The 15,153-nt window shown below is 55.4% G+C and overlaps 1 protein-coding gene across 1 annotated transcript in view; it reads right to left on the bottom strand.

Moving 5' to 3' along the window:
* The window catches only part of LOC309642612 (uncharacterized protein), a 126,661-nt gene extending 112,961 nt beyond the window's left edge, over positions 1-13,700 (bottom strand). Inside the window, exons 1-2 of the mRNA XM_082424354.1 lie at positions 13,428-13,700; positions 2,781-2,935 (exon numbers count right to left, since the gene is read on the bottom strand). Coding sequence (XP_082280480.1) covers positions 2,781-2,935; positions 13,428-13,430 — 158 coding nt within the window. The 5' untranslated portion in view covers positions 13,431-13,700. The remainder of the gene's footprint in view (positions 1-2,780; positions 2,936-13,427) is intronic.
* Positions 13,701-15,153: the final 1,453 nt, after the last annotated feature.

Genomic DNA, 15,153 nt, shown 5'->3' with positions numbered 1-15,153 from the left:
GCCACTCAGCATCTCTGTATGCCCCTTCCTGACTTCATGTAGTTGGAGGGAGGCAGGGACCCCATCCCATTACAGAGGCTGAAATGCCAGAGACCTGCCTTCCCAGCCTCCCTTGCAGCCAGGGGAACAGGCATCTGATAAGGGTTCTGCCAGTTAGGTACACATGGGAGCCAGTGACAGAAAGAGTCTGAGGCTGTGTGGACGCCATGCTGGGGAGGTTGGGGGCAGCAGAGATACCCACATGTTCTAGAGGCTTCCAGGGTTCTATTCAAGCAGCAATGGCCAGCTCATTCACTCTGGGGTCACCAGCACGCGTGGAGGTGTCAGTTCCCACTGGAGGTCTCACGTGTCTCCCTGGGGCAGCTCTGCCCATTGATTTTGAACATTTTTTCTGGCTGCACAGCCTCCAAACCTAGTTGTCTGACCCGTACAGAGCTGTGTGCTGCTCGATACCCTTCAATACATTTGTTTTGCCTTAATGAGCAGAATTAGCTTCAGCTGCTTGCAGCTGAGCTCCATGGTTGATGCAATTTCATGCACACAGTTCTTCTGACTTTTGCTTGCGGCCCCTCTGGCTCTAGGATTCTGGTGGGAGGCTTTGGGAGTGGGCGGGGACTGATCCCTGCAGGCTAGGTGCTGTCGTAAGCATTCTATGTGCTTTCTTATTTATGACAACTCTGTTTCATGGACAAGATTATTGCTCAGTTTTAGAAATGAGGTGACTGAGGCTCAGAGAAGGTTTGCAACTTGCCAAAGGCAGCACAGCTCGAAAGGATGGAAGCAGGATGTGCTCGGGGTTTGTCTGACTCTAAATCCTCGGCTGTTCTGCCATGAAACCCCCTTGGGAGTGAGGGGTAACTTCCGGCTGGGAGTCCTACCTAAAAATAATTTCCCCTGCTGGTACCTGGATACTTCCTGTGTAACACCGTGAGATGTCACACCAGAAGCACATTCTAAATTATTTTGGGCCCTGCATCATGCGGGTTACATTTTAAGATCATCGGGTTGGCTGCATTGAGGACACTTTCTAAGCAAATACAAGTTGCACGTACCTATGAGGAAAGGTCCTGTGTGGGAAAAGAAGTCCCATGAGTGGAGCATCTCCTAGTCCGGGGACTTGGAGAAGCAAATCACCCCCTTGCTCAACAAAGCAGCAGCCTGGGCACTGACAGACACTCCGATGGCACTGCTGGGTCCCTTCCTGGGGCAAGGTCAGGGTGACAAAGGGAAGACTGGTGCAAATAGGCTGAGTTCACCGAGCTCCCGTCAGGACTGAGACGGGGAAGAGCCTTTGGGGTTTCAGCAACTATGTCAGAAGGGGGTGGGGTTGGGGTGTGGGTGCAGGAAGCTCAGGCCAAGGCAGTGGCTCCAAGGACTCAGCACGGTTCTGGAACTTTCATTTGGGAGCTGGACTTGTTACTCCGTTCCTGGAGTGTCCAGCGTGAAACTCTTCAATGAAAGGCCTGTGGGAAAGTGGAGGCCTGTGCCACTTGCTACAGCTGGTCTGGCAGAAGAGGGACCCTGAAGGGAGAAGGCCGGCATACTGAGATGCTAAAGGCATTGGTGAAGAAGGGGGGCCCTGGGTGGGTAGAGGTAGGGGGTACACTGGGGCCTGAAAAGTTGGGTGCTGTGGGGCTTAGCAGCCTGAAGACTTGTGTATTCCCCTAGGGGGCTGCCCATTTCCTGGGCCAGTGGAAGGCAGGCAGCTCTGAGATCGGAGAGCTCTGGGTAGAGCGGAGACAGCTGGTCTCTGCTCGTGCTCTGTCACCCACTAGCGGTGAGACCAGGAACAAGTCAGCACCCATTGGCTGGCTCCTCCCCTCCTCTAACCTGGAACACGGCAAAGACTGACCCCAAGCAACACACTGAGTTTCTTAACTGGGGGCAAACATCCTATTATCTCCTGTGTTAACACTGTTATCAGTATTAGTTCCTCGTCCTCCCTAGGGCTCACCTTCCTGAAACAGTCCAGTTTCTTCCTCCTGAAAGGGAAATTGAGAGGCCACTTCCTATAACAAGACGGATCGCATGTGATCCGAGCTCATGTGACCTAACGGGTAGAAAATGGAAAGTGAGACCCCAGCCTTTCTCCCCCTACCGGTTATTCCACGTGATGTTACAGACTTGTGAACCTGGGTATAAAAGTTTGTTTGTTTGTTTGTTTGTTTTTATTCCCCGTGCTCCAGCCCCCATCCACTCTTGAGGGTTTGGAGGTGGGTGTCTTTCCCAGCCCCCCAACCCCTGCAAAGGTTCTTCACAGAGGCTACACCTGAGTTTTCTCTCAAGCACAAAGCCCCTAGAGACCAACCCTGGCAGCCTGTGGCTCCGCCCCCCTCTCTGGGAAGACTATGGCTCCGCCCCCCAAGGCTGTGGCCCCGCCCCCTCTCTGGGAAGACTGTGACTCTGCCCCTCTCTCTGGGGTGGCTCTGGCTCTCCTGGGACAGAGAAGGGGCTCCCTGCCAGGCTGTGTGCTTATCTCAGAGGGCCTGGCAGCTGGCACCAAGTAGCACCCCAATGCTGTGCCCTCTTTTGAGGTGAAGACCACACGTGGGGGGGGGCCTCTAGTCTCTAGGACCTCCCCTCACGACTGCCTTTCCTTTCTGAGCTCTTTTCTCCCTGTTCTTCCTCCTCAGCACCACCCTCCTCCCTTTTCCTGAGTCTGATGAGTGTTCACGGCGATTGGCCCAAGGCCCAGCTCTGGCTCTGGGAGCTGACAGTTCTGAGGAAGTGGAGAAGCGGGGCGGCGGGGGGTAAGAAGACGGTGTTGGGGAGCATCCTACCTCTCCGGCTTCCTTCCTGAAGAGGCTGGAGACTCCCAGCCAGAGAAGGAGAACGTCCTCGCCGGCAGACCGTGGGCCCCTCGTGGCCAGTGCTGAGCGGGCATCGGGCAGGCGTGATGTTGGCCTGCTAGTTTCCCAGGCCTCTGCTTCTGCATCTTTAAAGTGAACACAAGAATTATATGATAAATACAAATACATGATTTATTATCATAAAATTACATGATTATCAGTACATATCATATACATATATATTATACGTATATGATAGGGATTTGTCGTTGCCCAGCTGTGGGAGCTGATTAAACCGTCTCTGGGAAGCTGTCCCTTCTCCATCTGGTGCCACAGCCTGAAGTCGGCCATCAGGAAGGGAAGGTGGACGTGAGGTGGGGAAGGTCAAGGAAAACAGAATGAGCAGAGCCCACAGGATGGACCAGAACAAGCTTGGATGATGGGGGTGTCCTGCACTCTGGTGCCCTTCATCACAGAGCTAAACACGCCCCGGGCCCAGAAGTCGCAGAGGCTGAAGGAGGAGACCTGGCAGCCCCTGCCAGCCAGGTGAGCCTAGAGGTGAGCAATGATGTTTGTGAGCGGCCAGGGTGCCTTGCACTCCAGTCTCCCAGATGGAAAGGAATACGGCTGCTACTTCATGTCCGCCTTCAAAATCTCATGCAAAGCATCGCTTGCAGCTTTAGTTCCATGAACCTGGAACGATGTAGGGAAGGCCATTCCAGCTAACGCATCCACCCCACACAGATGTCCGCTACCCTCGGAGACCTCAGGTCACCTGGGACACTGTGGCACTGCCCTAATGGACAAGGGTGACCAGAAGTGGGCCACAGGGACACTCTGCCCCAGGGTGGAGGCTAGCTCTCCAGGCTAGATGCCCCCTTTCCTCAAGATAGGTTTTCTTTAGAGACATAATGAACCTACCCCAAGCCTAGAACCATATTAGGGCTACATTGAGCCCCCCAACAGTTCTCCCCAACTTGTAATCTTGGGCATCTGGGATTGGGGACTTGGTGTCCAGCCTCCTCCCAGAGGTCCCTGTCTCCCTATATGCCTCCTCTCCGGGAGGCTCCAGATTCATGCCCCAGCTGGGTGCCAGCCTGCCCTACATCTGCATAACTAAGGGAGACCATGGATGGGACTCTTCAGGTAAACACAGCAAATGAACTTCTGCCTTCCCAGATGCTGTGTTACCTACGGTGTTGCAGTTTTGGAAAGAAGAGTTATGTGGGTGTATAGACAGAAAACCTATAAGGAAAGGTGCCGACACATCATCAGGAGCTCCCTCTGGGAGGTGGGAGTATGGACGATTCTTCCGCCCTCCTGGGGTGTTTTTTCTTTTTTCCTATATTGTTTTTCAATGAGCATATACGACCTTTATAACAAAAAAGAACAAATACAACATAGTCAGGTTTTCCCTCCCTCGTCCACTCAGAGGAGATCCACTTACTTAACAGGTGAAACCGCCAGGGAGAGCTCGGGGCAGAGCTGAGCCACACGCATGCATGCCGCCTGCCTGGCATCGAAGAAACATTCCATGGCCAAGCAAGGCCGCTTAGCCTTTCAGACACCGAGGGCATAACTGAAGCATGAAACTAACCAGGCTTAGTCATCCATCTCTGGTCTCCTCGACAGTTTGCCAACTGTCAGCAGAAATCACAGGGTAGGGAGCTGGCGGCGGACCCGTATGATAACGCAGGCGAGATTTGCCAAGGCGCAAGAAGAGAGGGACTTGCCCCCTTTAAGTATCAAACATCCCAGCAGCTGTGTGTAATCAGCTCCCTGGCCACTCCAAGGGTGGTAGGAGTCCTAGCCCAACACAAAGACTGTCTCAGAGGAAAGCAAGTTGATGAGAAAGCCTTGCAGAAAGCGACGGGCCCTCCCAAGGAGCCAGATACTCAGTCAAAAGCATCTCTGGTTTGATGCAGCTTCCCTCCCGGTCCCTTCAATTCCAAATCACCACCTGGGAGAGCAGTGCTGGACCACCTCACTTCATGGATACGGAGCCACATGTGAACGTGCACCCGACGGTCGGGGACCAAACTTGGTTTCCTATAGCTCAGAGCACGTGCTCCACTCTAAGGGCCAGAGAAGCAGCAGGTACCCAGGAAGGCTGATGATTTAGTATCTTCTGATTGGTATTCTTGATATATGTGTTCACGTCTATTTGTTGAGTGCAGGGAAGGAACCAACACTTACTACACTGTGTGCAAAATAGAGAACGTCTTTGCATGTGACTTTCCAACCCAGACACTACCTTGGAGGCAGCTGAAAGGCTGCTCACTTCTCTCTAACTCCCAAACCCAAGTTTACATTTTGCCAGTTAGGTTTGTTTTCTGGGACGCTGTTGTGCCCTCTAGATGCGTGGCCTGGGCAGTTGTCAGCTGGTGTGCCCTTTAATCAGCTCTGCCTGCTCTGTGGCCAAGAGGAAGCACCCACATCCCACCAGCAAGCCTATGGGCCTGACCCCCTTTCCTTCACCAAGCACACTCCTGCCCAGGCTACAGGGCCCCATTTAAATGCCACCTTCTCCATGCACCTGCCCCAGCACCCCAGCTGCTCCAGTTCCCTCTGATGCCCCAGCTCCTCCGTGCTCCTCTCCTGACATCACAGCTCCTCCAGGCACCTGCCCTGACGCTGCAGCTCCTCCCCTGACACTTCCAGCTCCTCTACGCTCCTTCCTCTATGTTCCTTCCCTCTGTGCTCCTCTATGCCCCAGCTCCTCTTCCATCCTGACTTGCATGGTTTATTTTTGGCCACACCATGCAGCATGGGGGATCCTAGTTCCCCGACCAGGGATCGAACCTGCGCCTCCTGCATTGGAAGCACGGAGTCTCAACCACTGGACCGCCAGGGAAGTCCCCTGACTTGCGTGCATTTTATTGTTTTGGTCTCTCCCTCCCCATGACCGTGAGATGCCATCTGTCTTCTCGTAGTCCTTGCCCGCTGGCCCCTGGCACTGTTCCTGGCACTGTAAAAGCACCCTACAAACTCTGGTTGAAAGTGAAATCGTTGATGAATTTCTTAAATTAATCCAACTCAAGCTTTTCTTGGCAGTTGTCTGTAAATTGACTCAAGGTGCCCGGCTGGGGCGGCGGCAGGTGTGCAGAGGAAATCAAGGGATCCAGCCTCTCCCCTTCCTCTAAAAACCTTCCAGACTCTGATTCTTCTGTTTTTCCTTCGCACGTGTACATGCTCGGGGGAGCAGATTTCCGAGCCTGGATAAACATGCCTTTGCTTGTGAACATCAATGTTGTAAGCACCATAAATCACTAGAAACAAGAGACACCTCTCGCGGTGGAGGGCGGGAACTGCTTTCCCAAGCACTATCGGAAAGGCAGCGACACCCATAACGCCACCCGTCAGAGCCCACAGGGAAATCAAAGCTCTTTCTACTGAGGATCCTGTTTAATTGATGCACTGCATTCACTAGGGATTAGGGCTGTGATGAATGCAGACCGGAGAGACCTGAAGACACTGCGGGTCACACGGCCAGCGGTGTCAGAGCAGGACAGGCACCCAAGGGTGAAGATCAGCCCCACCTGAGATCACAACTGCAGGCGGCAACACACGCCCCACCCTCCCAGCAACCCCCAAGCCTGTCACTCTCTCTGTGTCCTTCAAAGAACCAGAAGCCTAATCCGCCGTCTACCCCTGCTGGGCACCTCTAAGCAGAACAGATAAACGGTGCAAAGCAAAGGGGAGCGTCCTGGCCTCTGGGGGCTGCTTTCTGTGGTACCCGGCTCAGCATCCCCTGCCTCGCTCACAGTGGGTACTCAGTAAAGTCTGCCGAATGATGGATTCTAAACTCCCAGCGCTGGCAGTGGGTCAGCAACAGAACACATAATCACAACCGCATGGTCTGATTCAGTCCCAGGAAAAGAAATGTGTCAGCAGCTGTCGGGCATGAAATCATTCATTATTCAGTGGGTGGACGATGCTTCTCTGCATCTCATCACTGACCAAAACTTCTGGGTCTGATCATCGAAACTTTGTTCCAAGGGATCTCAACCCAGCTGCGGCATCAGAGGCACCTGGAAGTCTGTTACAAAGATGCATGCGGTGGACCCACCCAGACTGGGTACGGGTGCCATAAAGGCTCCTCCCGTGTGTCTCGAGAAGCCTCCAAAGACAGAGGACCACTGGGTTTGCAGAAGAGCTGTGGGGTGGGGGTGAGGGGACACTCCCCCAGCTGCCACTGGAATCTTCTGGAGTTGATGCTGGGCACTTCATAGAATCTCTTTTCAGAATCTCAGCTTCCTCATCTGTAAAACAGATGTAATAAAACCCTGTGCCCCTCTAACCACATAGGCCCACCAAGGTACAGGGACCCACTCTGCTGACCTTATAAAGCAGCTACCTGCGAGAATATTATTTATGTTAACAAGCATGGCTTTGCTCCATGACACTCAGATTCGAGAAACATCCCATTTGACAATTTTTCTACATAAAATTAAACCTAGCTGAGGCCCATGACAAACCCAGACCTGGCCACCTAGCCTGCCCAGCCCAGGTCAGACCTGGCTGAGTGCCGCAGTCCCGACTCAGGTACGTCCCATGAACAGCTGAGTTAGCTGGACGCTGTAATCCCAGCCCACACCTCACGCACGCAGCAAGCCCCCTCTAGCCAGCCCGTGGTATCGCTGGCCATCACCCTGCGACCCTGCGATCCTGATAAGGGACAGACACAGTTCAAGGTGTTTGAGCTTTGGAAAACCTACCTTACTTTTCCTCTCCCAAACCTCAGCCCCCAGCACCTGGTCTCTGGGCTAGATTGCTCCCCACTTGACAGTAAAACATTGCCACTCAGCATTCAAACTCAGGAGGGCTGGGGTTTTTTCCAACACCTCACTCACCAGGGTTGACCAGACCCCCAAAATTAGTAGCACTGGGCCCTCCTTCTGCCCCCCAAAGACTCAGCTGTGCATGAACCCAGGGCCACAGCAGAGAGGCCCTGTCCTTGGTCCGCTGTGGACCACTCACCCCCACTGTACCTTTGCTACACTGACTGTGAGCTTGGCCATGGGGCCTACAGCTGCTGCTCCTGGTATCCAGCCCCCTGCCCACCGCCAACATCCACGCAGCCACTCTCCCATCTGGGGGGGTTATCGGGGCACCAATGTCTGTCAATCCCAGAAACCAAACCCCAGCCCTTCCCCCAAGGCACACGAGGCCTCCCTCCCCAGTGCCCACAAAGCCTCCCCCTCCGTAGACCCAAAGAAAGGCTGAGGGGGCCTGTCTTTAGGGCGGCCCTGGACATACAAAGAAACTGTTCATCTGCCTCCTGGCCCAAGGAAGCCAACTCGGAACACAGAGCCGAAAAGAGGGGCCGACAGAGCGGAAATCAACCTTTTCATTATTTACAGTCTCCCATAGCACTAAGATCAAGTCCAGCTTTATATCTCAGCAAAGCCACTGGCCATATCGGCACCCATGTCAGCCAGATAAAGCACAGCTCACATTTTAAGCTTGGGCTGGCAGGAGGGGGTGGTGGGGAGAGGATGCCTTGAGTCGATGCACCACTTGAAAACTTCACTCTCGCTTTTTCTTGTGTGTTTACTTTGTCCAGACTTCCACTTCTATGGTGGACACCCCCCCATGGGTCACACCCTTGTCTAAATCCCCGAGTACAGACAGAACCTGTAATTTGCTTCTGGTCAGTAGAATAGCCACAGGTATGGGCTAGTCACTCAGCTGATTCACCTGATTACATCACATTGTATGAGACGCCGTCATTACATCACATTGTATGAGACGCCGTCTTAGCAGACTGGAGAGGGAGACCCTCCTCTGGCCTTGAGGAAGTGAGCCGCCAGACTGTGTGAGGGGCCGTGTGGGTGCTGCGTGGCAAGGTACTGCAGGCCTCCAGGAGCCAAGAGCAACCCCCGGCCCACTGTCGGCAAGAAAGCAAGACCTCAGTCCTACAACCGGCAGGAGCTGAATTCTGTCAACAACCCCATTTTCTTGGAGGAGGCCGCCCCCCCCCCCCCAGGTCTTGAAAGGGACACAGCCCAGGTGACACCTGATCTACAGCCTGGGACACCCTGAGCAGAGGACCCAGATAAGCCCTCCCAGAGTCTAGACCCACAGAAATTGTGAGATAATCAATGCATGTGTTTTAATCTGCTAATTTTGTGGTAATTTGTTACTTGGCAATACAAAACAAATTCAATTCTTTCCTATTTCATCATGTTGAGTGGAATACGTCAAGTAGCACACGAGGGTCTGGGTGTAAAAGGGAGCAGACACAAACCAGGACCCTTTGCTCTGATCCCCAACTCCAGAAAGTTGAAAGTTCAAAGATCTGGGTTCAAGTTCAGCTCCTGCTGCTAACCTGTTGTGTGTCTTGAGCAAGTGTCAGCTGCCTGGTGCTCTTTAGGGTCTTCTAGCTCTGAAATCCGGAGTCTCTAGTTTCAAGAGTAAGATCTTAGGGTTAAGGAGGTCACAGTTACTTCCAGATTCTCTCATCTTCAATTCCATCCGCCCACAGAGCCTTCATTCAAAACCAGAGCACAGGGACTTCCCTGGTGGTCCAGTGGGTAAGACTCCACGGTCCCGATGCAGGAGGCCTGGGTTCGATCCCTGGTTGGGGAACTAGGTCCCGCATGCCACAACTAAGAAGCCCGCATGCTGCAACTAAAGATCCCGAGTGCCACAACTAAGACCCAGCACAGCCAAAATAAATAAATAAATATTTTTAAAAAGAAAGAAAGAAACCAGAGCAGAGGGTAGGGGGACAAAGGCAGAAGTCAGCTTCCCCAGAGACTTGGACACCTGGGGGGCTTTCCTGGGCTCCATCCGGCCTCCCAGCCCCCACTCAAGTTCCCTCTCCTGCCTCAAGCTGGAATGGAAAACCTATCAGGCCTCAAGAGACGGCCTAAGAAACAGCAACCTGTTTTTCAATCCAAATTATGAAATGCTCTGGGAACAATCTGCTAGCTAAGCAAACCTTTCCCATTTTTTTCCTGTCTGAGCACATTGTTCTGAGCCTGGAGAGAGGACAATGGAAATCGCAGCTCTCCTTCACTCCCATCAAGGAATAATTCACACAGGAATTCACTGCGCCCGTGGCTTCTGGGCAGGGGTCTGCCCAGGAGGATGAGAAGCCTATGGCAGGGACGTCCCCAAGACTCCCTGGCTGACCCCATCAGCAATGCGGCAGGGAGGGGCTGAGGCTTGGGGTGCAGCTGTGCAGTCAGGGAGCACCAAAGACCAAGTGCTGCCAGGGCCGCCCCAGCTATCTGAGCCAGGAGCCCCATCCACGGTCCATCCATCGCTGCCCCACACCCGGCCACTGAGCCACCCATGCCACGGACCCGAGTGTATGGCAGAGAGTCACCCAGGACTCCTCGGCCCTGTTTGATCCACTCACACTCTTACCTCTGGCAGAACTACCATGCCCCTGCTCACACCCCACTCAGTCCCGCCCTTGGGATCCATTAACCGTACTCCTAACAAGTCCTGAACGAGTGCCCTTGGCATAGAGAGTGGGCACAAAGCCAGGTCACCCCGAATGACCCACCAGAGGCCCACCAAAAGTCATTCAGGCCATTTTTAAGCAAACAGGTTGGTGCTGTGACAGGAAGAGCAGCATCTCCAGAAGGGTCGAGAGATGACTCTCGGCTGCCACCACTGCCACCTGGGACAACAGAAGTGGGTATGGGTGCATGGGTGGGCATCCCCCAAGAGAGGTGGGCCCCTTTCCCAGGAAGCCCAGGACCCTCCCTGGACCTGTCTTCATGCTGTCCATCAGTACTTGCAGGGGATTCTCCCCTACCTCCGCTATCCAGAGCCCTGGGTGGCCCTGAAGTGCGTCCCACGTGCAGTGAGGCCACATGGAGTGGTAACCAAGAGGTTATTGGCACTGTGGCTCCCGACCAGGCTGCACCCTGAAATCAACATCACGTGCCCAGGCTCCATCCACCCCCAGAAGGCGGAATCATAGGGAAAGGCCCAGCCCCAGCACAGTGTGACCTTGGGCAAGTCGTTATGCTCCTGGAGCCTCAGTTTTCTCATCTGTGAAGTGGGCATAATACAGCACCATTCTGCTATGAGATGAAATGACAGAATCTGGTGCTTCCCAACCTCTCTCGACAGAGCACACGGAGAACGTGGAAATATTTGCACAGCCCACTGAGTAAAGGAACAAGCTGCTTGCAGGATTCCTCTTGACCCTGAGCCTCACCAGCCACCCCAGGGCTGAAAGGGCCCCCACCTCACAGACAGCAGGATGCTGAGGGGCAGCGTGCCGAAGGCCTGATCCCCGACAAGCACCAGACAGGGGTCTGCGCTGTGTAAGCCCCCCACCCAGTGCAGGATTTTCTTGTCTCATCAGGGCGGTCTGGGACAGGGCTGGCACATCACCATTTTTTAACCAGCGCCTTGCACAGTTCTGGAGCAGCAGGTGTGCAGGGCCAGGTTTGGACTTTCAGTTCTAGCTCATCAGAGCCAGCAGGCTCTTCCCCAACGGGGTCACTCACTCCCCCACCCATCCCACCCTTTCCTGCAGCCCACCCACTGCTAGGGTCCTCCCCACCTAATTAGCAGGCAAATCCCGTTCTGGGAGAACTGAATGGGTCCCTTCTGCTCCCGGCATCCCTCACAGTGTCCCTTTGTGGCCGGCCATCCTCCTGACCAGGCCAAACTGGGTCCTCAGCTGTTCACTCTCCATGCAATTCTGACTCCGCCTCCTGGCTCCCACCGTCAAAGCCGTGATGGGGCAGTGTGTGGCCTCCTGCGGGGCCGCAGTTTCCTCTGGGAAAGCGGCTGCCCACGGGGGGCGCCTGGTGCCACACATGGACCTTGGGCTGGCTGTCTGCAGGGGCGTCAGGAGCCACGACTCCACGCTCTCTGGAGGTGATAAGCGCAAACAGCCCAGGCCTGGGAGACGGAGCTCTGACCAGCGGGGCCGAGCACAGCTCCTGCCACCCAGTGCTCCCCGCGCCCCCCTCTGCAACCCAGGGAGGCAGGGCCCCCCTCCTTGAGGCAGCCCAAAGAAGGCTCCACTGAGGCGCACATCCCTCCAGACGGGGCACCGTCCCTCCCCACCTCAGCAGAGAGCCCTGGTTATGATAAAGGGCAAGCTGGAAGAGCCCCTCCAGAGAGGGCCAGGCTGCGGCGGGGTGGGGCCGGGCTGGGCCCCAAGCAGCAGCAACAAGGAGGGGCATGGGAGCCAGGGGAGGGAGCTACCACCCCCCAGCCCTGGCCTCTAGAACTGGCTGAACCCAGACCCACCCGAGCTCCGCTTACCAAACCAGCCCCAGTCTCTCAGGCTGGAGCGCTCAGGGTCACTGTGGTCATGAGGGCGGGGTCTGGAGTTTCAGTTACTTCCACAGCGTGGATGGGGCTGTCTGGGCACCAGGCTCCATGGGGGTGAAGCCTCACCTGCCACCTGAAGACTCTACAAGCTGTCTGGCGTCCCTCGGACTCGGCCTGTGAACTACCAACTTTGCAGGGTTGCTATGGGGATTAATGAACTGAAGCATGAACTGGTCCTCAATTGGGAAGGAAGGATATGATGGCTGTCACTATTCACGCATCAAGTTAAGCCCCGTGGGAAGAGGCAGGCACCAGGCAAGTGAACCCAGGTCACACCCCAGGCCTTGAGCAAGTGAACTCACTTCCTGGGAGCAATGACACCTCCTAAGTGAAACATCAACTCAGGGTCCTGCCCAATGTTCCCCACGGAAACCACTAAAATCCCTCACTCTCCACAGAGCCTTGCAGGTTAATGAGTCTGGGGTGGGTACCGCCCACAGCCCACTACCCTGGCACCTCCCTTCCCAGTGCTGGGGGCCGATGGGGTCCACAACCAGACCCCAGGAGAAGTGTTCCCAGGGGGGTTCCTTGTGCCACCCAGACCTATAGCAACCACCTGTCAGAGCAGAGTCCTGGGCACCTGGACGTTTATGAGGTCTCAGGTAACGCCAGCACCCTCTGGAGTTTGCAAACTCCCAGAGGACAAGGTCAGGGGGCAGAAGAGGAGACAGGCAGGACCAAGGACCCAACACTGCCCCATCAGCACCCTGCTCCCAATTCCTAAATGAGGACAACGAGACTGCAGAGGTTGCAGAACTGGACCAGAGTTACAGAGCTGGCGACTAGCCTGGAAAGACGCAGGAGCAAGGAGGGGGAGTCGAGGTGGGCCACTCCCTCCCACCTCCCACCTCCCGCCAAGGAAGACTTCAGTTGGGTCCAGCTCTGGGCCCAGGCACTGGCCTTGCCCCTGGCACTCACACAACCCAGGGCTGCCAGACCTCGCCGGCGGGCAGGACTGTCAGTATGTCAGTGCCCAGGTGCCAGTGTCATCCAGCCACAGCCAGGTGAGCACCGGGCCCCACATCCTCACACTCGTTGCACAACTCCCCTCCCCCAACCACCGGGGCGACTACTACTAACCCCACCTCCTCTCCCCCCTCTCCCCCTCCTTCCACTCCCCTCCCCGCCCTCCAGTCCAAAGCCCCTGTCCTTGCAGGACCTCAAGCTGCAAATCCCTCGGAGGCCACGGCAGCCGTCCAAGGAGCTTCCAGGAGGTCCCGGGAGGCCCTTCCCACGGGGTCAGAGCGCCCCCTGCCCCCTGCCGGGTGGACTCACAGGCGACCATCACTTGTCAGGTCGGCCACGAGACTCTTTAAAACTCACCATCCCGGAGCGGTGGTTGCTTCTCCCGCTGCCCTGCACAGTGAACTGAAAGGGGCTCCAGAGGTGGGCAGCGGACGGCGCCTGGGCTCTCAGAGGCTGCAAGCGATTCACAGACCCCAGTGTAGGCGACAGAGGGCTGAACCGGGGCCCCACGCAGCAGCGCCCGTCTCTGCCGGGAGTGGCCGTGGGAGGTCTGTGTCTACACTTCCGATTTTCCTACCAGGAGCACATTTAATAATGAAACAACTTTTGCAAAAGTACACTGCATTCGGCGCGCGGGACGCGGCTGTGCGGCGCGGAGGCCCAGGACCATCAGCCTCTCGGGGCGCAGGGCCCGCCCCGCCCCGGCCGTCAGAGCCTCCCGGCCCCTGCGCACGCGCGGCGTCCCGCTCTCCGTTCGGACACCGGGACCAAAGCTTTGCGGACAGCGCCCCCTGCCGTCCCAAGGCGGCCTGCGCCTGCGAGCGGCCGCCGCCAAACCAGACTCCCAGTTACTCCTGGTTATGCTGAGTTGCCCTGGAGGGGCTCGAACTTGGAGGCGAGGGGACCGCCCTTTCCTCCACCCAGAGCCTGAAGCCCCTTGTCCGCGCCCGAGGAACTGACTTTGGGGGAAACTAAGTCACTAGAGGATATAGGGAATGCATAAAACGCGGTGGCTGTCTTGGGCCATACCTGTATGAAATGTAATTCCTGGGGTCACAGACCCCAGCTCCACTGTGGGGTCAGGAGGCGTGCTGGGGGACCACCTGAGCCGTGTGCTCAATGGCTGGGGGTTTAGGCCAGCCGGATGAGTCCCAGGGCCCACCTCCAGACACCAACTCCGCCAGGACCACTCTTTAAGAAATATTGTCTTAATTTGACCCCCTCATTTCATAAAGGACAGACAGGCAGTGACTTGCCTAAGATCACACAGCTCCTCAGAGGGAAGTGCAAAACGGAAGCTCTGGCAGCATGTCTACCACCCCACCTCCATCCCACAGTTAGAGAAACCAGGAGGCTGTCACCAGGTTCAGGCCCAGCTCTGCTACCACTGCTGTGTGCACTGTAGCAAGTCCCTTCTCCTCTCCAAGTCTCCCAGGTCTGTGTTCTAGCATGAAATGATGGGCAGTGGCCATCCCCTCCATGATTCTAGAATTCCTGGAGCAGAGGCAGACCCTCACCCAGGTTTGAGCTCCTAGGTCACCATGTGAGGTCCTGCAGCTTTGTGTGCTCTTTGCGTGTGTACTTTTAAATTGCTCCCAGGAGTAATTACTTCCAGATCCTTAATAAGTACATGGCTCGGCCCTCAGGAACCACTAAATTTAAGTGCTTTGTGATAAAAAGGAAGTCAGAAGAAATTGAGGACTGGCAGAACTTAGTAGCGTCCTCCACTTTCTATCTCAGAGAGGAATATGCACCCCGATGGCCTGGGGGGAAGGCCACCAAGATCAGAAGGAACCCAGGCCCTCCACGGCCCATGTGTGCAGGAGCCAGAGTCATAAACAGTCCAGTGCAACAGGATGCTTTGAGCCAGGTTCTGCCTTACTCCCATTTATCTTTAGCTACCATCTGCTCTGCACTTAAGTATCGTGATACAAATTATAAAAACCGTACTGGCTCAGATATTTCATTAACGATTTGAGGGACTGGACCAATGCATCGAGGGAGAGATCTCATTTCCAAGGTAATCAAAATAAAGGCTGGGGAGCTAATAAACTCCTCTAAGCTATTATACATGCAGGGAACA

Source organism: Balaenoptera physalus, assembly GCF_965194825.1.
Source record: "Balaenoptera physalus genome assembly, chromosome: 14".
Taxonomy (NCBI): Eukaryota; Metazoa; Chordata; class Mammalia; order Artiodactyla; family Balaenopteridae; genus Balaenoptera; species Balaenoptera physalus.
This window is presented reverse-complemented; position numbering and strand designations above follow the sequence as displayed.